The 27,657-nt window shown below is 36.5% G+C and overlaps 1 protein-coding gene across 2 annotated transcripts in view; it reads left to right on the top strand.

The window, feature by feature from the left end:
* The window catches only part of LOC118267004 (speract receptor), a 42,921-nt gene that overhangs the window by 13,510 nt on the left and 1,754 nt on the right, over positions 1-27,657 (top strand). The window contains exons 4-20 of one of the 2 annotated variants that reach the window (XM_035580719.2): positions 149-256; positions 5,226-5,348; positions 5,784-5,985; positions 6,174-6,251; positions 12,966-13,210; positions 16,184-16,329; positions 18,389-18,506; positions 19,277-19,367; positions 21,518-21,694; positions 22,717-22,958; positions 24,726-24,830; positions 25,097-25,168; positions 25,741-25,912; positions 26,180-26,402; positions 26,685-26,819; positions 27,227-27,339; positions 27,427-27,578. In XM_035580719.2, coding sequence (XP_035436612.2) covers positions 149-256; positions 5,226-5,348; positions 5,784-5,985; positions 6,174-6,251; positions 12,966-13,210; positions 16,184-16,329; positions 18,389-18,506; positions 19,277-19,367; positions 21,518-21,694; positions 22,717-22,958; positions 24,726-24,830; positions 25,097-25,168; positions 25,741-25,912; positions 26,180-26,402; positions 26,685-26,819; positions 27,227-27,339; positions 27,427-27,578 — 2,502 coding nt within the window. Of the gene's footprint in view, positions 1-148; positions 257-5,225; positions 5,349-5,783; positions 5,986-6,173; positions 6,252-12,965; positions 13,211-16,183; positions 16,330-18,388; positions 18,507-19,276; positions 19,368-21,517; positions 21,699-22,716; positions 22,959-24,725; positions 24,831-25,096; positions 25,169-25,740; positions 25,913-26,179; positions 26,403-26,684; positions 26,820-27,226; positions 27,340-27,426; positions 27,579-27,657 lie in introns of both variants that reach the window. The other variant, XM_035580720.2, reaches the window with a different exon arrangement.

Raw genomic sequence — 27,657 nt, 5'->3', positions numbered from 1 at the left:
GTTTTCTGTAAGGCCGTATCACTCCGGTCGAGCCGGCCCATTCGTGCCGAAGCTCTCTCTGTGATTTTAACATTAATCTAGTTCATACATAGTCTATTATACATAATGCTATTGGAGCCATGTTGTAAACAAGGAGTTCGTTCTACAGGTGGCGGCTTTGTGGGCAGCCAATGTATCGGCGTTCATCGGACCGCAAGAGACGTGTGTGCATGAAGGGCGCATGGCCGCAGCTTTCAATCTCCCCATGGTTAGCTATGTAAGTACTCAATTTCCATTACCTGAAGTTGTTTGTGAAGTTAAAAGATTAAGTATCCTGCAAAAAACAGAAAAAGAAAGGGAGATATCAAATTAATTAATTTCTTTGTAGGATCGACAACGGTTACCCTTGTCCCTAAGACACACAAACTTCATTGTTTCGGAGCTTTTTTGGTCGTCACTGTAAATCCAGGCTTTAGTATCCCAACAAAAAACTAACTAAAGCTGTCTACACGGCACACCAACATGAAAATAAACAACGAGACAGCTGTTGTGTTTACTAAAACCATCGTAAAATCGGCCCTAACGACATCCAACATTGACATGACATGGAAGAGGTTGTTCCATTTCCATACTAAAATGTTCACCGTCCATTACAGGCTCATGTCTTGTCAATGTTTGCCCAACTAGATCGGTGATCGATCAACTGTCAAATTGCAATTTAGCTTTATAGGCTTCTCCATTCATACATAAATGACAAGGTTATCATATAAAAAGCTTTATACGACATGTTGTGAAGGTATGAGTAATTACTGCCAATACCTGGATATATTTACTGATAAAACATTAATAAAACCGACCAATGCAGTAACTGTAAAAGCAGATAACTAAATGAGATAAGATACTAATCAAATTCTCTGATTTATTTCAAAGAAACATTGTAACATAACATTACTCCGTTTAACTCTCACTGGAAAAACAGGGATATCCCTACGAAGACTGGACTTATTCCCAATTTTTTACAACGCAGCTTCCAAGCTACTTAACAATGGAATTAAAAACCTTTTAAATAATTTGATAATTTTGTAAGTTAACAAAAAAAATACGGTTTACTCACGTAAATTAATGAAGAAAAGCTCTACTAGTTTCGAGTCACAGAGGGATTCTTCAAACGTGAGTAAACCGCGATTTTTAGTTAATTTAGTATGTCTCACGATAGTTATTATAAAAAATTTGTAACTATGGGACCAATGACAACTCATGCACTAAGCAATTAGTGGAGCGCCTGGGGGTTTTCACCTCGGATTAGAGTTACAGTGAATGAATTAATATGATCGATGTGGGATATTGTTTTTTAAACTATAAATTGCAATGTTTACCCAAAAATTTTTTGTGCACTCCATTTTTTCATTGTTTAAACAAATTATTATAAAAAAACTATGTTTGACCATATATTTTCACTTTAAACAGTTTTTTTTTTATTTATATGTTAAATCTTACCTGAGTAGACATATAGGAACATTTTTCAAAGATATCTGTGTATAAAAATAGCAGTAGGGATCTCGAACAGGTAGAAAAAAGTGGAGGGGAGAGCGGAGCGATAGCTGCTTAGTACAATGGAACTTCTTGGCCAGTTTAATTATAAATGAAACGCACTCTATTGTGTATGTACATTTAAAAAAATAAGGTAATTAATTATGACTAATGAAAAGAAAAAAAAATAGTACAAAATCTGTTTATTTAAATATATTACATTGTTGTCTACATCAAATATTTTCTTCTACTTCATCTATCTGTATAATAGGTAAAGTATTGGAACAACTATTTCCGCTGCACTGTAAACATGATACACTGCAGTATAAACTACTTTTTCTGCATCCACACGCAGCTCCACATCAACATTTGCAATAAATTATCCGGAGCAGGTAATTGATTCATTGTTATTGGGATGTACATGTTATTGGAATAATTATAATAAGTCCGCAAGGCAGCTTGTGGCGAGCTGTTGGGCAGTGGCGACCCCACGGACCTGACTCCCGGGAGAGGCTCTACTTTTTAACTCCGGTTAGTACTCGTGACTATCCGGAGTGGCCTCTCCTACCTCACTCTTGCCTTAATCGGCTGGTTTGAGTGGAGATTCGCAAGAGTGGAGTTGCCTTCAGCTCCACTTGGGGGAAGGATGTATCCCAGTAAGATGCTGGTAGGGATCTTGACCGTACTTCCGGGATTGCTCTGATAGCCGTGGGATGCCTCTCCTTCCTCAAGCAGCTCAACGTATGTTGCTCCCCTTGTCGCTACATGCTAGCGGCCGTTTCTGGGGGCCCATTATTGAGTTTGCGAGTCACCCCCTGCCTGTTTATCCGTATTTTTCAATATTGGTCAGGGGCAGGGGCCATAGTCCCCATAGTTAACCGGTTAACTATTCCACAGCCACCCACACCCATATCCCTATCATTTCTTTTTACCATATCCCACAATAGTCCTGCATCAATCGGGGATTGTCCTTTGGTGCACTTCCATAGTGCATACAGGGATAATCGCCGGCTGAAATCCCATTACATTTAGATCAAAATTGTTCAACGGGCCTCTGCGAGTTGGCTTCGGCCCCTCGTACGATTATGTAAAGAACAAACATAATAATAATTTGTAATAGTTCAATATAAAAACGTCGTCTTCAATACTTCTTCTTCTTCTTCGTCGACCCATTAAATGTAAAAAAAAAATACACCTTCCAGTACAAAAATATACAAGAATTTTTCACTAAAAAACCAAATCTGTTATATAAGCACAATATTCACAGAACACGTGTTACTTGCAACTAAACTAGCCGAGAAATGCTATTGTACCTACATATACGAGGGTCGTTTGAAAAGTCCGTGCAAAAATTAAAACTACTTAATTTTTTGGAGTAAACCGTTTTTAGTTTTTAAGATAGTCTCCTTTTAGGCTTATACACTTCGTCCAACGCTGCTCTAGTTTGTTGATCTCTTCCGAATAATAGGATTTGTACAAGTCTGAAAAATAGCCGTTTATTTCTGCAATCACCTCCTCATTTGGATAAAATCTTTTACCCGCCAGCCATTTCTTCATATTGGGGAACAAATAGTAGTTTGAGGGAGCCAAGTCTAGAAAATAAGGGGAATAAGAAACGAGTTGGAACCCTATTTCCATTAATTTTGCGGCCACGACTGCTGAGGTGTGAGTTGGTGCGTTGTCGTGATGGAAAAGGACTTTTTGTGGGCCAATCGTGTGCGTTTTTCTTGCAGCTCGGTTTCCAAAAGGTCCAATAACGATGAATAATATGCACCTGAAATAGTTTTACCCTTTTTCAGATAGTCGATGAGGATTATGCCTTGCGAATCCCAAAACACAGTCGCCATAATCTTTTCGGCCGAAGGACCGGTCTTCACCTCTTTTGGCGCAGATTCCCCATTGTTTAGATTATTCTTTGGTCTCAGGAGTGTAGTGATGTATTCATGTTACATCTACAGTGACGAAACGACCTGCGGTTTCTTCTAGAACAGCTGCAAACCGTCCATGCAACACTTCACACGATTTCGTTTTTGGTTAAGCGTGAGCAATCGCGGCACCCATCTTGCGGATAGCTTTTTCATATCCAAATGTTGATGCAAAATATTATGTACCCGTTCATTCGAGATGCCCACAGCACTAGCAATCTCACGCACTTTCACTCTTCTGTCATCCATCACCATATCATGGATTTTATCAATGATTTTTGGAGTAGTAACCTTAACGGGGCGTCCAGAACGTTCAGCGTCATTTGTACCCATATGGCCACTCCGAAAATTTTGAAACCACTTACAAACTGTTCTAATCGAAGGTGCAGAGTCACCATAATGTTTATCAAGCTTTTCTTTAGCCTCCTGAGGCATTTTGTCTTTTAAAAAATAGTGTTTAGTCAACACACGAAATTCTTTTTCGTCCATTTTTTGAAAATCACTCGACTTCTTCGATTCAAACAAATGTCAAACACAAAGAAATGGACCGATCTGGCTGAAACTTGGTGTGTGGTCTTCCAAAAGACGCTACTAACTAGGCATAACCTCGATACGCGCCAATAGTGCTATCTCTCTGACTTTGCACGGACTTTTCAAACGCCCCTAGTACATAGCAGCTGTCGCTCCGCTCTCCCCTACACGTTTTTCTACCTGTTCGAGATCCCTACTGCTATTTTTATACACAGGTCTTTGAAAAATGTTCCTATATGTCTACTCAGGTAAGATTTAACATATAAATAAAAAAAAAACTGTTTAAAGTGAAAATATATGGTCAAACATTAATTTTTTATAATAATTTGTTTAAACAATAAAAAAATGGAGTGCACAAAAAAATTTTGGGTAAACATTGCAATTTATAGATTAAAAAACAATATTCCACATCGATCGTATTAATTCATTCACTGTAACTCTAATCCGAGGTTTTACGGTTTTGAATGCTCCAGGCACTCCACTAAATATGATTTTTGTTAAATGCTCAATATTCACTATACAGAAACTTTGAATATTCGCCATTAACGGTATTTAGATGCAGTTAAACAATGAAACTTGACATCTTCTCAATAGGCAAACTGCCAAGATCTCTCTAGAATTAATTGAAAAAGAACAATATACGTTATTGACGTCGAGTTTAAGGCGAATGCAGTCAATGTCTTATGTTAATGCAATCACATTAACTATCAAGGGTCTTCACACAGTTCACCAAGTACCAAGTACCTACTATTGTGTGTAGTCATAGATTGGTAGGTATTCTGTTAGGACTTTGTAAACATACATGCTTATATTTATTTCGACTAGATTAACTAGAAGAACTGTTAAGTGCTTAACAAAGCAATATGTAGTCTTACTTAAATTTATTTTTTCAGTCGATGAAATCCTATCTTGGGTTCAAGCTTTGAGAATTTGAAACTGAAAGGAATGAGATACTCTTTCTAAAGTACAAATTAATTAATCGTTAGTAAAATGTCACGTTACAAGAAAATTTCTTTTAAAAAATTACAGCTCTTTGAGCACTTTTAAACTTCAATTCTACACTCTTAAAATTGTATTATATTTTTGTATCGACATGTTAATCAGATTTGTATGCAGTTGTATGTCCATAACATTAAATTGACACGCTATACAGACATATTGAGACAGCTCTTTACAGGACAATGCAACGGTTTCCTCCATCTATTTACTTAACCCCTTTTGCAGTTTATTTGAACAGTATTTTGTTTATTTGTCCCGCAGTACTGCCGCGATGTTGCCAGCTCAAACAAGCGCGTGTACTCCACGTTCGCGCGCACCAGGCCTTCGGACATCGACATCTCCCGCTCCGTGGTCGCCGTGCTCACGCATTTCAATTTCATGCATGTAAACATTACCTATATAACAATACATACACATATTATTTTAATGCTCTTTGTACTTAGTACTCAATTGTTCTTACTCACATTCTTCATTAATGTAATATGGTGCTTTATTCAATATTATTGCTTGATGCTTAGGTTTCCACCCATCTATCTAAGAGGAAAGCTCACTTACTTAGCTGATTGCAGAAACGAAATCTGCTTACAAATTATTTTGGGTGCCTTATTGTCAAAGCTTCTTTAAGTATCAGAACATACCTAATTCTTTCTTACTTAGATGACGAAAATGCGAAAGGTCCTTAATCCCTTTGAAGAACTGATTCGAGTCACCGTAAAATTGGATTATTTTTTGTTGTTTGCATTAGCGTTCGTCAAAGAGAAGATTACTTACAGCTGAGAATACGTTATGGAGAAGTAACTAATTTATCTTCTTTTGTAGGTGGCTTTCCTATATCTGAAGGCTCCAAATCATGACTTTTCGCGACTGGCGAATGCAATAATAGCAGCGCTCAGGGAGAAACAAATAACGGTCCGGCCGGTGCAAGTGTACCGACAGCCTTATTACTACGAGAACAGGCGGGAAAACTTCAGCCGAAACCCATTTCTGGACATCGTTAGAGAAACCTATAAAGAGACTAGAAGTAAGTATCCAAGTACCAACTTTCATTTATAATTTTCATGCATTTTCACATTTTGTGTATTACAAAATTGGTACCTAAGGATTTAAAATAAGGACTATTTTTGTAATTTTCATTCAACGTGTTAGTTTACTGCTTACCTAATTAATCCTTTTTTACATTATGTCACTAAACTCTACCTTTTGTTGCAGTTTACGTGTCGGTTGGATATTATCACGATCACATTGGATTAATGTTAGCCCTGGACGCTATGCAGCTTCTAGATTCAGGTAATTTATTATTATAATATATTAATAAATATTTAAAAAATCTTTCGATTCAAATAATATATTCCTAAAAATTATTTAATAACTATTAAACTTTGAATTCCATCGCCTATTACATCTCATGTTTTGTCGAATATTGACTTATGTTCTTTCTCTTTTACATTTCCTTTCGCGAATAAAACATTTTCATCACAAAGGGACACAGGATTCATATCACTCTGTTTATCAGCACCGACATCAAAATATTTTTCCTGATGAGGTACATAGGTAAGGTACTGATACCGAAAGGATATTTACTCAAACTTGGGTCGTATTTACAGATTCGAATTGATTGAACCTTTTATTTTTACCTCTAGAGACAGAACTTTCTCGAACAAAAAAAATACTACAAAGATTTCTGCAATTTTTTTGTACCTAAGTAGACTGACAAAGACTATGAACGGATAAAAGTAGTAATCGCACATTTTTGATAACTACTGCAAAGAATTAACTATTTTCATGTGTAGATGTTCCCTTCAAAATCACTAAATGCTGAGGATATAATAAACAACAAATCCGATTTCAGTTTATAAGTATCTAACTACTTAAATTACTACTTTCTAAAGTTCCCATATTATATGCAAAGGACCGTATTAGGGTTGTCAAGCGATATATCAGGGAAAAGTGACTGTGCAAGTGAAAATCCTGACTACGTGCTCAATTTCCATAAGCTCGCGAGTGATATATTTGTCTAGATCTTCCCTTTGTTAGACTGACACCAGCATCCCATTATTTGACGAGAAAAGCCTTTGGCCACATTGTTCACGACCGACCCTTATGGTGTGATGAGAATCAATATGAATGTTGCTGTGATGGTACATTTTAAATTGGTATTTGAGAATGATAAAGAGTGTTGAAATATAGATTCTTTAGTAAAGTCATAATCTATACATATAATAAAATCGTAGAAAAGTGCTGTCTGTACATTGAAAATAAAAATAAAAAAAATAGCAGGGGTTATTGTTATGTCGATGTCGAACCCAAAAATGTAATTAACTTTTTTTTTGTCTGTTTGTCTGTTTGTCTGTTTGTCTGTTTGTCTGTGTGTCTGTTTGTCTGTTCGTCTGTGCGCGCTAATCTCAGAAACGGCTGATCCGAGTTGGATGCGGTTTTCACGAATATATTGTGGGATGCTTAAATTTACATTTAGTGTTTGTTTCATGTCAATCGGTTCATAAATAAAAAAGTTATGTCAAATTAAAGAATCACGTCGAACATTCTATGCTTATACCATTAATCTCCGCAACTATGTATTTGACGGATTTGGTTGAAATTTGGTACAGATATAGTTTAGAACCTTAGAAAGGACATAGATATATTTTTATTTCAAAAATCAAAAAATAAAATAAAAATAAAATAAAAATAAAATAAAAATAAAAATAAAAATAAAAATAAAAATAAAAATAAAAATAAAAATAAAAATAAAAATAAAAATAAAAATAAAAATAAAAATAAAAATAAAAATAAAAATAAAATAAAAATAAAAATAAAATAAAATAAAATAAAATAAAAATAAAAATAAAAATAAAAATAAAATAAAATAAAATAAAATAAAAATAAAAATAAAAATAAAAATAAAAATAAAAATAAAAATAAAAATAAAATAAAAATAAAAATAAAAATAAAAATAAAAATAAAATAAAAATAAAATAAAAATAAAATAAAAATAAAATAAAAATAAAATAAAAATAAAATAACAATAAAATAAAAATAAAATAAAAATAAAATAAAAATAAAATAAAAATAAAATAAAAATAAAATAAAAATAAAATAAAAATAAAATAAAAATAAAATAAAAATAAAATAAAAATAAAATAAAAATAAAATAAAAATAAAATAAAAATAAAATAAAAATAAAATAAAAATAAAATAAAAATAAAATGCGCCATCTATTGTTCAATTTCGTACTTATAGTACGGAATTGAACAATGTCGGGCTGTTCCTATACTCCGTAGATAGATGGCGTTGATCGCGCAATGGTGTAATTACAATTGTTCAGTTCATGTTATTGTTTTAATTCATTGGAAATTTGTTTTTACAAAATAGTAAAAAGCAATGAAAAATATAACATAATACAACTTTTAGTACAAAGAAAACGCTCTAACGGAGTATAGATAATTCTATGTCGATCGTTACACGACTTCGGTTCATGTTATTGTTTTAATTCATCGAAAAAAGTTAACAAATAGTAAAAAGGTATGAAAAAAATTATATCAATATAATTAAACTTTTAGTACAAAGAAAATGCCCGAACGGAGTATAAATAAATAATCCAAGTTGTCTTTATCCTCGATAGATGGCGTTGGGGTCGAAATAGATTGCGCTATGGTTTTGTTACAATTATTTGGTTGGGTATCGGCCGAGCGCTTCGGTACTATCGTAGAAAAAGTGTATTATCAGTCGTATGATTATTTGTCTGTAGTGGTCCTGCTGTTTCGTAAATTCGTATATTCTAAATTGGTTTCGTTGTATTTGTCAATTAATAAGTTTATTTGTTGGGTTTTCCTGGTTTTCTGGTTTAACTTTTTAACGTAGGTTTAGTTTGATATCGATTATTAGTAGTTACTGTAGTTAGTTTTTTTAATAAAATTGTAAGTCTAATTTATAAATTAATTAGATTAGATTTAAGTCGTTTCTTTTAAATTATTTAGTTTAAGCTTGGTTATTATAGCATAAAGGATAGGTTCTAATATAATTTCTTTTTTAATTGTTATAAATTCGTAATTCGTAGCTTTCTTTAGTTTTAAGTTAGTTTAAGTCCGTTTTTAAACTATTTTTTCAATGCCCTAAGTGAGTATACATCTATTAAAATCAAACGCAGAGCTCATTATGTTGATTTTTGAAGAGTTCCCTGGAATATCTTCCACATCTCATTTTTGAAGAGATCCCGCGAGATCGGGATCTATGTGGTTAAAACCAAAAATTTGCCGGAAGTCACTATTCCACGCGAACGAAGTCGCGGGCAAAAGCTAGTATATCCAATAAAATCATTGTTTGTTCTTATTTCTATAGTAACACTAAGTAAAATACTCCACTCCACATTTCTATGATTTATAAAGGTCTAACATATAAAAGCAGAAAAGAAAATCTTTATTACTCTTATATTCCTCTATTTTATACGAACACTAGAAATCTATACAAAATGAACGGAACAGGGCCCTAAACAAACATAGAGAGAAGTTCACTCAAATGAAAATATCACCACACGCCTAAAAATGCCAGCGACACTGTATCGAAGCTATTTCAGAGGTTTCCTCAAACATATTTCACGAAAATAGAAAAGAGGAACAGTCATGTTTGTGACAGATCTATACTAATATTATAAAGCTGAAGAGTTTGTTTGATTGTTTGATTGTTTGTTTGTTTGTTTGTTTGTTTGAACGCGCTAATCTCCGGAACTACTGGTCCGATTTGAATAATTCTTTTTGTGTTGGATAGTCCATTTATCGAGGAAGGTTATAGGCTATAAAACATCACGCTATAACTATTAGGAGCGAAGAAATAAAGGAAAATGTGGACAAAACTGGGGAAATTATTAATTTTTGAGGGCTTCCGTTGCGTGCGCTGCGAAAATGGTTCAAGATACGAAAATTATATGTATGAAAGAATTATTCCTCTTAAAATGATCTAAAAAAAAGTCCGCGACAGTATATCTATTAGGATAAACTTACTAGAATCGTTTTTATGGTAATCAAACTGGGTCGAAATTAATGCATTATTTGTTAAGAGTTGTATTAAAGAAAAATATTAATCTTTATCGAAATAAATGTGTTGTTCATTAAGAGTATTTAATTGTGAACAAAATTGTCTTTGACATCACTAAACTTCAATAAACATCTTAGAAGATATTACAATTTTAAAATAACTCTGATATAAAATTCACCCGCGCCGCATGATGTGCGAAACACGACGCTGCCAGGAGGAGAGGCATTGTTTGCGAACGACGCGGAGCCTGGTGTAACTATACTCAAAAAAAATATAGTCTTACTAACGAAGTAAAACATTTTTTGATCATTGACCATCGAAAGCGTTTGTTTATAGCGTAGAATGGCAAAAAAGCGGTTTACCACACGCCCACATTTTATTGTGGCTGTCTAACAAAGTACAACCAGATTCTACGTAAAGTGCAACAATATCGGCTGAAACATTTGACAAACAAAAAATCTAATTCTTTAATTTATTGTCATAAAAATATGATAGGGTATAAAAATATGGTCCTTAAGGATTTCATAACCTTGCGTCACAATGTGAAAGAAAACATTTGTACTCTTTCGTTTTTTTTGAGGGGGGAAAATCATCCGTTGGCTACTCCTGCCTTGGGTGAAGCGAGAAGGAGTGTAAAAATCACCCCGTTCTGATTTGAGTCGGGGCCCCGGTAATCTTTTACGTTGTCTGCTGCACCGGATCGGGCATCAGCCCTATTGGGTCCCATCTGTAGTGGCGGAGTATCTTCTGCGGCGGCTGGGGCGTGATGAGGATCGTTTCCTCATGCGCTCCGCCTCCTCCTTAGCTAGGATGACTGCTTCGCAAAAGAGGGAGACGGCGTCCCTTTCCCCCTCGCTCCGCACCTTGGCCTGAACTAGAGTCGGACGTGAGAGGTTACCGTCGCCATTCACATCCCTAAGGACATGGCGATGCTCAGCACATGCAATGCACACTGCCACTGTATGCTCCACCATATCTGCCTCGCAATGACGACACCCAGACAAAACGCCCGGGTGTTTCCTCCCGCCGAATTCGAAACAGGTACCAACCAAAACTTCCGTGTCCGGTAAGTACCTGCGTCAGGCGGTAGGTGAGGACGCCGTGACGCCTCTCAAGCCACTCTTCAAAGAGGGGACTTACCACTGCTATAACGCGTATGTAACGAGCCCATCTAAAAAGTACCCTAGGAATTTTATTTCTGAAACACAAACCTGGGTGGCGGTTACCCAACCTATAGGCGCAGATTTCCGGAAAACAGTGGAAACACATATAGTATAGAAATGAGTGTGGATTGTTCCTTATAATCATAATCCAGTGCTATCACGAATTTTCAATGCACAAATTAACCGTGGGTAACAGCTATAATTTATGAAGCTGAGAAAGTTGTTTGCAAAAATAAATATGTATAATGCCTAAAATAACTATTTCACGCGGACGAAGTCGCGGGCACAGCTAGTAACTAATAAACTGAATCTATTTATTGAAACAAGTTTTTATGACACAGTTTCAATACACAAATCAAACAGATGTTTCGAGTTTTTTTGCGCGTTACTAACTCTAGCAATAAAATCAATGCGCATTTCGGTGGATATCTCTGTTATGCCAGCAATCAATTAATGAGCAAATAAACAAACGTACAGTCAGATTTAGACGCCAAATGTTCACAATTGAATTAACAATTTTCTGTTGAATTTATAATTGAAAAGGCAATTGAGTTTCACGAGTCCATCCTAATCCTTACGTAGTTCCGTCTTCGTGGTAGAAATAATTATTCTTGCTATAATGAAAAGAAGCTTAGTTCAGATTATGAATGTAATAAGCTTAGGAACTTGAAATGCTATCTATTGAATGGGAAGTATAGCGGTTCGCTGGAGCGAGCAACTCCATCGTATTTGCCTCGCGAGCACATCGATCACGTGACGGGCAAATATTGCAACTCTTCAGAAACGCCACTATTCAATTCACACCCGTCTCCCACTATTATATGGAGACCATACATCATAGATGTATACAAATACGTATAACCCAATACACTTCATAAATAAAACTCATTTTCCTCTATCTACTACGGATCATAACGTCCTCATCATTATTCAGTGACACGCTTAATAAGCCTTGGGAAGATAAACAAATGGTTACAGTCCTTATCATCCGAGCGGCAGATAAGTATTTAATCCATAAAACGTATAAACTATTGACAGTGGAATGTTTGACGATCTCACTGAAATTATTTTCAACTAAAATACAAACAGAGAATAGTTTGGAATTCTCCGCGTTCCACCGCGTAGTTTCCACCAGGAACATTAGTGTTAATGTCCAAATATAGCGAATTCTCGTGTAGGAACACAAACTGCAAATAATATTTGCTCGCAACAGTTTCATACCCACAGCGGCCATTAGAAAAATGAATGTTATTAGGTAAATGGATGATTAACTTTCATACAAAAGCGTGTTGGATTATATAACCGTTGTGTAAACACGAAATAAAGGAATACATCTTTTGTCTTTAACTTTTACTTAAATCCAGATGAAGTTACAACGACAATACAGCGCAAGATGGATTATTAAATTAAATTACATTTCTAATATAAACGTGTCTGGGACTATTAAATCCCGACGTTGATAAACAAAAGAATATCATTTTAGACGTTAACATACAACGTTCATTTATTTTGGATGTCTGAGATTAAGTTTTATTTTAATTGAAGTAAATAAATAGAAATAATTTTAATGAAAGTTATGAGTATTGATTTGCATTAAAGATTTTTTTATATCATCACGCCTTTTATCCCCGAAAGGATAGGCAGAGGTGTACATTATGACACGTATCGTGAATCGTGAATTCAAGATTTGATTTGACAATCTGTCAATGACTAGGTAGTTCATCTTTTTATAATCCCAACTAATTTAGGGTTAATTATTACAGGTATCCACATTACCTTAAAGGAATATTAAGTTCATAATCTTTCTCAGGTGAATACGCGGCTATTGGTGTTGACGTGGAGAAGTATGAATCTGAAGAAGCGATCCAGTATTTGTCTGGACCTTTGCAAAAGGAGCCGGGTCCGCGAACTATGCATGCATTTCGTTCATACATGGCGGTAGCACCCTCCCCCTCCCCTTCTTACCAAGCCTTCGCTAAGGAAGTGAACAGAAGGCTGCAGATGCCACCATTTAATTTCACTAATCCCTTACTCGCACTGGGCGGAGGAAAAGTGGTAAGTACTTTACTACTTTAATGAGAAACATTTTCCACTTGGTTTAAACTTAAATTGAAATGTTTTACAACTCGTTGGAGAGTATAAGCGTTTGTTTGGGTTACGTCTTTGAGAAAATGTAGAGTATTAGAGATATTTTTTCTATGTAACACGTAAACGAGCAGATGTATCACCAGATGTTAAGCAATCGTCGCCGCCCATGGAACACCAGAAGTGATACAAATGCTTTTAGGCGTTAGGAATTTAAGGGGGATTGGGAAGATTGGGAAGAAGGAAATTGGGCCTCTGGTAACCTCACTCATACAAAGAAACACATATTAGGTTTCTGAGTGAAGAGACAAGAGTTCCCAAGTTTACATCTGTTTTCCACGAGATTTATTTCACGACCACATTCGGTACTAAGGTGTTATAAAATTATATCCAGTTGTTTTCATTGCAAGTTTTATTGTGTAACCGTAACCAGAAAACGCGACTAATAAAAACATATTTAGGAAGAACAGTCGTCGTACTGTACATCATTGTGTAATGAAAAGATTTAATTTGACTGATTCTTGGCAAGGAACACGGTTTTGTTGTGTATAACTATTTACATATGACATAATACACTAACAAATTAATTATACAGCACGTTAATTAAACCATTTTTTTTTTGAGGGGGAAAATCATCCAATGTCTTCTCCTGTCTTGGGCGAGGCGAGAGGGAGTGTCAGACTCTTACTGACTAAAAACCACCCCGTTCCTTCCTCTGCTTTTCGAGCCGGAGCCCCGATAAACCCGCTAGGTAGTCCGCAGCTCCGGATCAGGCATCAGCCCTACTGGGCCCTATTTGTGGTGGTCTGATGGGCATTTGTATAATACTAACTATGAAACTATGTAGAGAATTCTGTAATTACAATGGACATCAAAATGACTACATTAGAGAAGAAATTATGCACCGCGTCCATTTTGCCCTTTTGTAATTAAATCTGCATCGTCTAAGTAATTAATTCAGACGCAAAGAATGAGTTCGTCCAGCCAGAGGGACGTTTTAATGTAGTGAATAAAATTCACGTTATGTCCGACGGTGGTATGTATCTATGTGTATATTTGCTGTTTGGGCACCGTTGACCGTTGTTCTCACTTCTCTGTGCGAATAAAATTGAGTTGTTGTGACGTGCGTATAATATGGAGAAATAATTGTTGTAACGCTGTAGAGTGCTGAGATTGTAAATATTACCCAATTTAAAATGGAAAATCTATGAATGGCTGGCAACGCACCCGTGACTCCTCTGGTGTTGCGGGTATCCATGGGCGGCACTGATCGCTTCCCATCAGGTGACAATGGAAAAAAAATCGGATAAAAAAAAGACTAAAGTTCTAAACATAATCTGACAATTGAACCCATCCCAATCTTACTAACGAATGGATGATTTATAAACGGACTATATATAACTAAATCAACACCTACCTTAATTCGTCTTTGTACAAAATGACCTGGAAATTTTACAATCTATACATCACATTTCAGATAGACCTCACCTATTACCTGAACACCGGACTCGCCCGGTTATCTGACCCTCTAAATGAGTTTTCGTTATTTCCCTACCTTTTTGACCGCGTGTTCGACCCTAAATGAATTCCCCTAAAGTTGACACCAAGCTTAATAGCCTTCAGAGCTTTACTTTAGTGGAAAAAAACCGGCCAAGTGCGAGTCGGACTCGCCCATGAAGGGTTCCGTAGCAGCAAGTAGATGACATAATATCAAAGTTATAAAATAACTTGGTTTTGCATAGTGTTTGTATGAACGACAAAGTTATATTTGCGGTTTTTGAAAATGTTTTATTTCTTAAAAACTAATAATGATATCTCGTTCAAACCAATTTTCGTTGGTAGTTTCCATTGAAATCTACAGCATATATTTTTTTTAGATTCCTCACTCTCTTATTTTAAAAGTTAGAGGGGGGGGACACTCATTTTTCCACTTTGGAGGCGTCTAACTTTCAAACGATTGATTTTGACTAAAAATGGTTTTAGGAACCTTAATGTCTTTTTTAAAGACCTATCCATAGACACCCATCACGGATATGTTAGCTGAAAAAAAAATTTTTTTTAATCAGTTCCATGTATGGAGTGCCCCCCTTTAATTTTTAAATTTAATAATTTTTATTCAAAATTCGAATAGCGGTTATCCAAATACATCAACCTACAAAGTTTCAACTATGTAGGCCCAACAGTTTCGGAAATAAATGGCTGTGACATACGGACGGACGGACAGACGGACAGACGGACAGACAGACAGACAGACATGACGAATCTATAAGGGTTCCGTTTTTTGCCATTTGGCTACGGAACCCTAAAAACCACTTTCAGTCATTTTCAGTTAATTAAATGAAAATAAGTTGAATCATCTTTCAAAAACGCGACGTTAAAATAAACAATAAGCCAATTTCAATTTTTCCGATAGAACCATTGTTTATGATTTAATATCTCGTTTTGTAATATAAATATAAATCCAATTTCGAAATGGACAAAGTTCTAAATCCAATACAGCTCTCCAATTGCGAATTAAGCACGTAACGCGTAATTGAAAAATATGTTTTATGTAGATATCTACTGAATAAATCTACATATTTTATTTATAAAACAAATACCTATATGCTATATTATTACAGCATGTAAGTGTTCATTGTGTCCATGGGTGGAGGCGCTGATCGCTTACCATCAGGGGATTTTTTTAAGAGGGGAATATCATCCAATGACTTCTCCCGCCTTGGGCGAGGCGATAGGGAACCTAAAACCTAAAAACCACCCCGTACCTACTCCTGCTTTTCTAGCCGGAGCCCCGGTAAACCCTAAAATAAAGCCCCATCACAGCTACTCACCTCTACCTTATAAAAATTAGGAACATGACATCAATAATATCACTACAACCTACTGTACATTCGGTAAATATTTTTCACCGATTGTGTTAAGTTTATGACGTTGTTGGTCTAGATCCCTGTGGAAGCAGCATGGCTTCACGACGCTGTGTGGGTGTATGCGCGTGCGCTGGCAGAAGCTCTCTCCAGCGGTGAAGGGCCTCGTGACGGCAGGGCCATAGCTGCTAGAATGAGGAATACCACCTACCATAGTGTTATGGGGTAAGTCGTCCTGATCTCTTAATATTTCAGTTCCACAATGTTCCTGGGAACACCTAAGCAATATGGTTACAATCCTCAGATCTTGATTTTTTTGGAAGGAAAATCGTTTTTTATGTCACGATTTCCTACCTTACGACACTACTTTCATTCTCTTTGAGATTGGTGTGAATCAATATTTGTGATTAATAAAATTAAAATAAATAACCACCTTCCCAAATTCAACATAAATATTAAATATTCCACGAATGAAATTAGAATACAAAATTACCAACAGGTACATAAAAATACAAATTATAGCGCCCAAAGCAATAAAAATCTGTTATCAGGTCAAATTCATATTACTTTTTTATCCATGATAGAACTAATTTTCACCTCAAATCAAAATAACGAAAATGTTTGCGTGTAAATTAGTCTAATTTCAACCGCGAGACGTGCTTCTTCGCTTTTGGCTTAGATAACAGAATAAGAAGGGAAAGGGACAACCACTAAATTGCCGAATTGAACCCAAAAATCTGTATTCCGCTCCTACAGGTAAAAAACCTAATGTACACATTTAGTTTTATAGGAAACTAGCAGCCTGGGGTTACGCAGTCTCAGTTCTACTGTTTTACACAATACTTTTATAAATTATACGAAATTCTATAAGATTTTATTTTCAACGTTCTACCTTCTACCTTGGGACAAGAAACGTCGCACTCAAACTCGGAACAACAATTTAAAGTTTACACAAAAAAAGTTACTCGAGTGAGAATCGTGCCTACGAGCCTACTACGACACGATACGTAGTAGGCGTAGCGTAGTAGTAGGTCGCTCAATCACTGTGGCACAATTTAATTCGTTTGAATGCATGCAACCGACTTATATTTTGACTCCTTGCCCTATGTAGTGACAAACAGCCAACGCTATATTATGAAGATAACTGTAATGGAATAGTTATGTCGGTTACATTACATGCCGGCTGCTACGCTGCCCTGCTACGTATCATAATGTCGTAGCGTGGCAGCGTAGCCTCAATTCCATCACAGTTTAATATCTTATGTGATCTTTAAATTATTGTTCCGGGTTTGGTTGTGGTGTAATAAAGGGTTAAAGAACTTACATTTTATAATCACATTTGTGGCCAGTATTATCTACATAAAAATTCTAAAACTGCCATCCACTAGATAAAGTACGCAATACATTAAATTTATATACATAAAAACCTTCCCTTTGAATCAATCTATATATTAAAAAACCGCACCAAAAACCGTTGCGTAGTTTTAAAGATTTAAGCATACAAAGGGACATAGGGACAGAAAAAGCGACTTTGTTTTATACTATGTAGTGAAGTGAAGTAAGTCATAACACGTTTTAGCTGTTGCATGTAAAATAGTGCCCTTTTTCCAATGTTTCTAATAAAACGTTCGTGTCAAATATTCGTGTCCACGTTTACTGTAGTATTGCGTGTTTACCTGGGACAGCGAAAGAGTTATACACAGTTTCCTCTCACACTATGTTGACATTAACAGGTCGTGGCCCAATTTATACTTTTAAGCTTTTAATTAACCAGGTTAATTTGGGTTTCTAGTAGCTGAAAGTCACGTCAAAACTGAGATTGTTTGCGGCAATAAAACTTTAACAGATATTTTACTGAGTTGTCGTACCTTTATTATGTTACCTACAGCAGCCCGACATTATAAAACTATATTGACTAAAATCAAAATATTAATACTTCAACCATAAAGGGTCGGAAGCGCATAAAAGTGTGACATCAAGTACTTAAACTCAAACTCAAATTATTTATTGCATCACTGACTACCGTACCTCCGCCCAATTATTCCAACAGCCTATAATATCTGTAGATCCGTCCATTACGTACTATTTACATGAAATTTTCATACGTTTTGATACTTACATAATTTAAATACCTACTTTTTTGAACTAAATCCTTAATCCGCAATTAAACGATACTTATACTCACTTACCCAATCATATACCTACAATTTTACATTTAAGTAGATCATTAAAAAAGTATTTAGTACAATATCAAGCTAAAGCTATGATATCTCCTTATTACCAGGTACTGGGTGCACATGGATGAGCAGGGTGACGCTGAGGGGAACTACACACTGCTGTCCATTGACCCTTCAAGACCGCCAGGCCTGTACCCACTCGCGGTACTACATAAATCTGCACCGGTAAGAACATTTTACTTTTAATAAGTATAAATATTAAATGCAGGTAGATATTTTAACTGTGTGTAACTCTTATTATACTTACGTAGATAGGGTACGAGTGCTTACAAATTCTTTAATTTGGCTCTCAAATTTCAACTTAAACGCATGTCACAATGATTAATTATTCTGTAACAGATGATAGGCGCTTCCAACTATTTATCACGGCGCGAACTAATTTAAGTTCACAAACTTGCTTACAGTGCTGTCTGGCAAAATTTCCGTAATCCTGACAATGCCACGAAAGTTTTGAACTGTCACTGATTCGAATTCAAATTACCTATACGAGTAATTTCGCACACCTGGTACACCATTTGTAATATAAATATTTGTGCGTAAAAAATATTCGTAAGTGTTTCATGAAAACATTTACATCTACATGTAAATAGATTCGTTATCAAATATCCGAAACACGTACGCACCGCGATACTCGACGTGCCCCGAATAAACGGCATCTTTTAACCGTTTACGTCACATTTTGGCGTGGACGATGCACTTTAGTGCCAACCGACGTATGGATTCAAATCTGAAGATGCTAAGGTCCTTTTAACTGGAACAAATCTGTAATCCTACAAACCGTTTGAAATATTTTCGCGCTTGTACGTAATTTATATTCACGCTCTATTTCTGCAGCAATCCATTTGATCTAGCGAAGAATTTTTTGGCAATTTGTTTAATACTTACAGAGAAAAATGTTCCTTCTCAGAAATCTCTAAAATGTTTACTTCACACAGGAAGTGCGATTTCTACGTGAAATGGAGTGGCCAGGAGGCCAGGTGCCACTCTCAGAGCCGCCTTGTGGATTCAGAGGAGAAAAGTGCGTCAGTAAGTAATATTTGTATTGGACGGCTTTAACCAACAAAGAGAACTTTATACCCTTTCACTGGACACCCGTAGCTGTGAAGAGTGTATTCGCTTTCCTTAATGCAGAACGTATGTTGGTAGCTAATAGAATCAGCAAGTGGGCTGGAGCACTCCATTACTAACGGTCGGCAAGACGGACGCGACCATTTTGTTTACTGGCGATCTAAAAAACTAATATGTAGGTACTGTTAGAGCTCGGGTCGGCATTAAGCGCAAGGTTTGTAAGCGACAGTAAGTAGGGTGGCTCGTAAAAGCGTCGTTACGAGTCGTAGTGACAAGCAATGCGGAGCAGCGGGCCATAGGTCGCACGCGACGCCCGCTGCGCCGCTGCCCGCCGACACCGCCGCCTAATGCTCACTACACCACTTTCCACTACTGACATTTGCTAGACCTACAAAGTAAAGCCGCTACACGAATATACTCTACGGCACTACATAAAGCTTTCCAAGTAGCTCTAATACAATTACATTTAATATAAAAGGTTCATGAAATCACCAACCCAACCCCGGCTTAGCTTGTCTTCAGAAAAGACTCTTTCAATGTTTGTCTTGCCAAAGTAAAACTTAAACAACATTACGCCTTTTTATCCCCTTTTAGGTAGTTTGGACATCCACATTCGGCTCTTTATCTTGTGAATTTCTTAATTTTGCTTTATTTCTTAATCAAAATGTAAAATTATATTCTTACTTATTTATCAACAAGTGTAATTGAGTAGTAGCAAACAATAGACCTCAACTTCCCCGCACGTTTCATATCTATGTACTACACACACTATTTCAGTGAAGGCGTTCTTTTGTAACAGCGTAATTGCATTTCCATTCAGAAGTCAAATAATAAAATCCATCATCCTGCCCAGTACTTCCAGTTCGTTTCAATTTGCAGAGCTTTGTTGACACAGGGACTTTGTGAAAGAGAAAATTGCGCGAAGGAAATATCCCATCATTTTGTAAAGCGATATATAGCGGCTACGGCTACCAAGTTACTTTTTTCTACTTTTCTAAGGCGTAGGTACTGCTTCACTGCACGGCACGCCTTAATTTCTCTGCACATTTCCCTTGATAATACGAAATGAACCGACAGGATAAATAAGAAAGATTTCATTTTAAATTGAAGGGAAAACATAATATTTTTATACTCGCATTTCTTGTTTGTGCTAAAGTTATTTTAATTAATTAAGAACATAGTGTTAAGGATACCATGTTTTGTAGTAAGGGGTTTATATTGTACAAATGGAAATATGTGTAGAGATATTAAAACAAAGAATGTTACAAAGGCTACTAGCAAAGAGGGAACATTTCCTTTGCGCAGTCTTTCAAACGTACTTTACTACGGCCCAGCATTGCATGGAATCCAGATCCGTCCCGAAATACTAAAATGAATACAAAACCATTTATTAAATGTAATTAAAATCCAACCAACAAAGCAAACAGTTTCCATCATTAAAATAAATTCTGAAGTTCAATTATAACGATAAAATTTCGCTTTCGTTGCTAATTCTCTAAACAAATAATGAACTCGTGTTAGGATTAAGAGTTCGTATCAAAGATTAAAGTCGTGTCATTGACCCCGCAGTTGTTTTGAAGTGTACCTAGTCTATCATTCAGTCAATCTGGTGATCCACGGACTACGAGTCGCACGGAGGACTAGGACCTGACTGTCTTTAACGACATCATAAAGTGAACCGTATTTTTCTTATTCCTACCATCGAACACACTAACTCGTCTAATCGTGCGATAAAAATAAAAATCTCGCTAGAGTAAACAGCGAAAACTTCAAACACGGCTGAAGTGATAATATGTTGGTTCAATAACTTCTTTTTATGGTTCGACAATCTATTAACGACTTATTAGTTGTTAATACCAATAAAACGTCATGTGCCTTCCTTTAAAGTATGTTGTTTAAAGAGCACATTGCAACGTCACACGCCTTTTATCCACGAAGGGGTAGGCAGAAGTCAACATTACGGTACGTAATACCGCTATACAATGTACACCCACTTTTCACCATTTGTGTTATAAGCCCAATATAATGCTCAATTAAAAATTGAACATACAATACGATTTTGGCCTCTTGAAAGTATATCAAAATAAAGCTAATTGTTTCTTAATCAGGTCACATTGGAGCTTGGGCGTTAGGTGCGTCGGGAGGTACCCTGGCACTACTAGTCCTTGCAGCTTTAGCCCTCTACCGCGGTTGGCGCTACGAACAAGAACTGGACTCACTGCTCTGGAAAATTGACTTCCGCGAGTTACATTTGCCAGACGAAGAACAACGAGCGAACAAAATGAGTAGGTAAACCGAACTTGTACATGTTGTCTGCATGCGCTAACACTAATATTTTGTTAACATATCAAAGGATGGTTTAAAGTTTATTTGCACTAGTTGAAATGGATCAGCTTCTGTATTTATTTAACTATTCGAAGATGGTAATATGTTCGAGTTGTGCCTATTGTAGTACAGACAACTGTTGTGCCCATTGTATGCTGTTATATGTAGTAAGAAATAAATAACGCGGGCAAAGACAGCCTTTGTCCGCCCTCGACATTTCGACACCCGCGAATCTTTGGCAGAAACTAGAAATGTGGTTGACCGCCCCTATATCGTCTCTTCTGCTCGCTGCACAAAGCGAAATAGATCGTTCATCTAGTCTACCACTTTGTTCAGCTATTTGATATAAAATACCAAAGTATGTACTCCAATGAACACTTTGATACACTCCAAAGCAATAGAAATAAATTTTACGATGAAAATATTTTTAACTTCACCGTTTCAATAAGTTCAGTGTACAGCACTAATAGCTTTGTGACGTAATAAATAGAGTTCAGAATAAAAATAACTGCAATTTTCTCTTATAGTAAATCACGAGTGGAATGGTAAAGAGAAATCAGTCGTATTATTGTGTAGATTTGTATTCAATTCAACCTATCAGTTTAATTTTATAGGACTTTGGTAGATCTGGGAAGAATATGATTCTTATAACTTGTGTTCAATTAAGTCTTTGGGTATATATAGTGTAAAGTAGTTAATTTAATTATTGTTTCTACTTTTAAGTGTTTCATGTAAAACAGAATATTATGTCCCTGGAAAATTCAATATCGGATAGACGACATATCATGTACTAGATGCATGAATACAATCTTGTATTCTCAAATAATTAAGAGTATAGGGAGTTGATAAAAATTACACTCGTGGTATATGGCTGAAAATTTGATGTAGGTACCTAAGTACACATACTTGCACCTCTATCAACTTCCCCTAAGAATAAAATAACAATTTTACAAGTTGATCAGAGCTGAATTCTTCCAGCAAGATAGCAATGCGGGCGGGAACGTCACTTCTTCAACCAATGCGGTGGGCGGAGAGAAGAATGGAGGCAGCACGGGTGGGGTCCGCTCCAGTCAGGTGTCTCTGAGCTCAAACCCAGACCTAGACTTCCGTTACTCCGCCATTTTTACTGAGGTAGCATTCTATCGCGGCCGCCTGCTCGCCGTGAAGCGAGTCCGCAGACATCACATCGATATCAACAGGGAAATCAAGAAGGAGCTAAAAATTGTAAGTTATACCAATCGGTTCACTTACATCACCTACCTACCATTTTATTTTCACGTTTGTCAAAATGCCTGTGTCGTACTTTTAACCTTTCAAATGTCTTATGCACCACAATTGTGTATCTTCAACATTAGGTCAAAAACTTAATACTCAAAGTACTTACGAAGTTACGATACATAGATAGGATAGATAGTAGATATTTGCCAAGTTATATATGGAATCTGTAGGCAATTTATTTTGATATATCCATGTGGCATTACTGAGGATAGCTCAAAGCCTTCCCTAGGGCGGCGAAACAAACAAAACATTTCTCTTCCTAGCCTCGTATGATGGAGGTGCCGGCTGAAATAAATCGCTTTAATACATTCGGATTTACTCAACTGACGCAGGTACCTAGTGGAATAGAAATAAATAGGTGGTATTATCTAACGAAATGTATTTGTGTAGGTACCTACCTCCCTACCTCGTAATCATCGTGTTTACGTGGAACTTTCAGCGTTTGGTGTGGTGTACGTGCTTCTTAGTTACATTGGTCTTATTATAGCAATATGTTTACCGTTAATTTTACTCAAAGATATTCCCCTTATCTAAACAAATCTAAAAAAACACTATGAACTGAAATTCGTCTAAAATGAATTCGTAATTGTTTATTTTAATAAAACTAATAATTCGTCTTGATCAATCTATCACCGAATCACCGCCCACAACAGAAAATTGAAAATTATTTCATTTACCTACTTGTTTATTTTAATTAAAATAAAAGTAATAATTCGGCTTAAATCAATCTATCACAACTCACAGCCGACCATCTGCACTTACAGTAGTATACATTTTACTTATTTAAACAAAACCTAGGTGTATACCTATACCTATATAGGTACGTTACCAGGATTGTAACTAAAATAAAATGTTCGAAGCAAATAATAACGCGAAGGGCGATTTGTTCAGGTGTGGATAAATACCTTCGTAGTTCGCACTAGCTTACACCTGTTTGTTCAGTTTCACTACAATTTATTTGGACGGTGAATTGCAAAACTCAAATAAAAGTCTTGGAACTTTCTTCCACCACGACTTCAACTCTCGAATGTATGTTAAAATATGTGTTTTCTTAATACGATGCGTGGGCATTTCGGATTGAATCAACCGGAGAATTAGCATTCCTAAAAGCACGCGATATATTTATCTTGTAAAGAATGTATCCCCCAATTACTGTAAATTGCTAGCTGTTTTGCCGAGGAATGGGAGGAGCAGTGGTATCCTTATCTGATAACGTCAATTTATTGCTTTCAACCACACCCCCAAACACGATTTTTTCCGATGTGCTTATTGATAGGACAATGCGTGTTCCTATACAATTGACGATGGTGAATGTAGATAATGATCACGATCAAATTGCCTCAAAAATAGTGTATAGGTATAGAACTTAATTTTTCTGCTACGAGAAAGTATATTGAGATTGAATCAAAGTTTCAATCAATCGATATCAGTCGTTTATTGAAAAGCGAATCTCTGTAGCAAAAAGGCCAGCGTCCACAAAATCTTTTATTTTATTTGAGACAATCAAAGCATATAGTAAAGAAAAATGCATCCATACAAACGTATATGAGATACCCAAAAAAACGTTAATACCCTTTACTCTCCAAATAAAACAGTAGGAGTCTGACAATTTCATTGGAATCTCGTACATATTGGTAGGCAATAATTGCAGCAGTATCTGTCTACGAGGTATTATTGTTTGTGCAGCGTGTAATAAGCTGTGTGTGTCGGCAGATGCGGGATTTGCAGCACGATAACGTGAACGGGTTCGTCGGCGCGTGCATTGAGCCGCCCAACGTTTGCGCCTTATCCGAATACTGCACTAGAGGTAGTCTCAAGGTAAACTATATATTTATTAATTAGATTATTAACTTAATTTTAATAGGATTTCTATTGAGACTGGATTAGACCAGATGTGTTGACCACAGCTAAGGTTTATAATATTTTTCTATTTCGCTACAATGGGACAAAACTATAACCGACAGGTAAAACTTAAAAAGCAACCTATTTATTACCTTCATTGACCTAGACTCTAAGACCTTAAAAGAGACTTAATGCCTATCTAGGTACCTACTATTTAACTTCTTAATATGTTTTTATTACAGGATATTCTTGAAAACGAAGATATCAAACTGGACAACATGTTCATCGCATCTCTAGTCGGCGATATAATTAGAGTGAGTAAATCAGTAAAGATTCACTTTATCTGAGATTTAACGTGCCCGCCGGGCCGCCGGGCCAGTCGGGCAAACAAGGTTAAAGTCTAACATGTGGAAACTATAAACTAATGCATATTTGTAGGTGTTAGATATTCTATTTCGATGACTACAAATCAACAACAAACCCTATCATAACATTTGCGCGGTATTAGGAGATCTAAATCATGACGTTCATCAAATGCTAAAAGCTTTTAAATCTGTAGCAACTAGCTAGCTTGAGGCTAAACAGATTTAAACTAAGGATTTAGAATTTGCGCACATACCTACTTTTTGTTAATTCTTTGCATAGCTTTGCAGCTAGGGTTCAAACTCCAATCCGATCCAATAATAAGGTCAGGTCGATATATAAACCGGAGGCCCAATTCCCACCTTCCTAACCCCCAAAAGGCCGGCAACGCACTTGTAACGTCTCTGGCGTTTAAAGTGTCCATGAGCTTTTCCTCGTTTACGAGCGAGTGTGTGTTCGATAAAAAAACTAATAGGTTACTGTGTAGATACCAAGTCTTTTATAGTTACTCTTTCATTTCCAGGGTATGATTTTCATCCACGAGTCGCCACTACAATACCACGGTGCACTACGGCCGTCAAACTGCCTAGTAGACGCTCGTTGGGTAGTCAAGTTAGCAGATTTTGGATTAAAGGAATTTCGTAAAGGTGAACTGCCTCCCTCGGAATCCAATGCTTTGAGGGCTCACATTGAAGGTAAGCTAAGGAAATCCTAAGATTTACTACCTAGATGTTTTTGATACATATTAGGTAGGTACTGAAATACCTAAACCGCCCTTCCAGTTTAAATTGATTCAGTTAACGAAATGAGTGGGCAAGTAATTTATAATCCCCTGAATATTGTTTCTGTTATTCACGTATGGTTGCCTTCTTTATATTAGTCTCAGCGATTCAATAATTAGATACTTATGTATAGTATGATAGTAAATAGGTAGTATCTATAAACTTATTTTCTGTTCACAGGTTTAGCTTACCTATCACCAGAGTTACTCCGCTCAGTGGGGTGGGGCAAGGAAACCACCAACATGACAGTAGAGCTACACGATGGTTCACCGCAGTCCGACGTGTATGCGTTCTCCTTAGTACTTTATGAGCTGCATACAAGGCGAGGGCCGTTCGGAGGAGATGCCTTACCGGTGCCCTCTCTACTGCACAGGATTGCGTCACCAGATCCCGTGCCATATAGGTAGGTATGTGTCTGAGCAGAGGGCAACGTGACCCATAAGGTTTACTAACCCACACAGTTTAAGATCTGCTCAATAGGACTTATTAAAATAACATGGCCTAATGTCTAATGCTAGGCAAGCATTAAACATACATAATAAAAACTTAAGTTTGTGTATTAGATTCGGACTAGGATCAAAAAACTCATTCATGTAACTAATAAAAAATAATATTGGTAGAAGACAAGCTGTTCACTTTTGCATATTTAAATACATGTTAAAATTAATTCATATTTAAATTCCAGGCCTCCACTAGACGCTCTGACCGGTAGTTTTGACTGTGTTAGAGAATGTTGTTGCGAATGCTGGGCAGAGGAACCGACAGCTCGACCGGATTTCAAAGCCATACGCACTCGACTCAGACCTTTACGGAAGGGCATGTAAGTTTATTTACCTTTTTTTGATCACAGGGTGAAACCTTCAAAAGACGCCTAGCTTTTTGGGGATAAAAGACTAGGCAGTGTAGGATTTTGACCTCACTAAAACCACTCCGGTGGCCAACCTTAACACCTGTAAGGGGTCCTCTTAATAGACCTGCTCCGGAGCCCCCACAGTGCAACGCCTGTTACGGCACATCCCTAAGGAGACGTGTATCTCCCATGAGCCTCACTTATGCAAGTTACACGGCAGTACGTGAATACTGTGCCACCGTCTTCCCTAAGGTCACTGGGTGAGCGCCTAGAGTCCCCACTCTATGCGCCCGTGGCTGTTTATTTACCTGCCTATCGATTTTTATCACTGATATTTACACCGATCAGCTCTGAAGATTTGTGTTCTTTGTTTTCAGGAAACCAAATATATTCGACAACATGATAGCAATGATGGAGAAATACGCAAATAATCTCGAGGTTTTAGTGGACGAGCGGACAGATCAATTGCAGGAGGAGAAAAAAAAGACTGGTATGAATCCCTTCAGACTTAAACAACATAAATTTCTAAACTGGGACAGAGTATAAATGGTATTAAGTTTGGTCCGTATGTTTTCAGAGGCTTTATTAGAAGAAATGTTGCCAGCTCCTGTCGCAGAGCAGCTAAAGCGTGGTCGACGAGTAATGCCAGAGAGTTATGATTCCGTGACTATTTATTTTAGCGATATCGTCGGCTTCACAGCCATGTCGGCCGAAAGCACACCTCTACAGGTAACTGAGCACTTTATGTTCCATTGATCTACTCCTTCTCCTACCTACTTCCTAATCCTAATTAGTAGGTAGGCGTTTA

The sequence above is a fragment of the Spodoptera frugiperda genome, chromosome 23 (assembly GCF_023101765.2).
Source record: "Spodoptera frugiperda isolate SF20-4 chromosome 23, AGI-APGP_CSIRO_Sfru_2.0, whole genome shotgun sequence".
Taxonomy (NCBI): domain Eukaryota; kingdom Metazoa; phylum Arthropoda; class Insecta; order Lepidoptera; family Noctuidae; genus Spodoptera; species Spodoptera frugiperda.
Note: the sequence above shows the minus strand (reverse complement) of the source record. Positions and strands in the feature narration are given on the sequence as shown.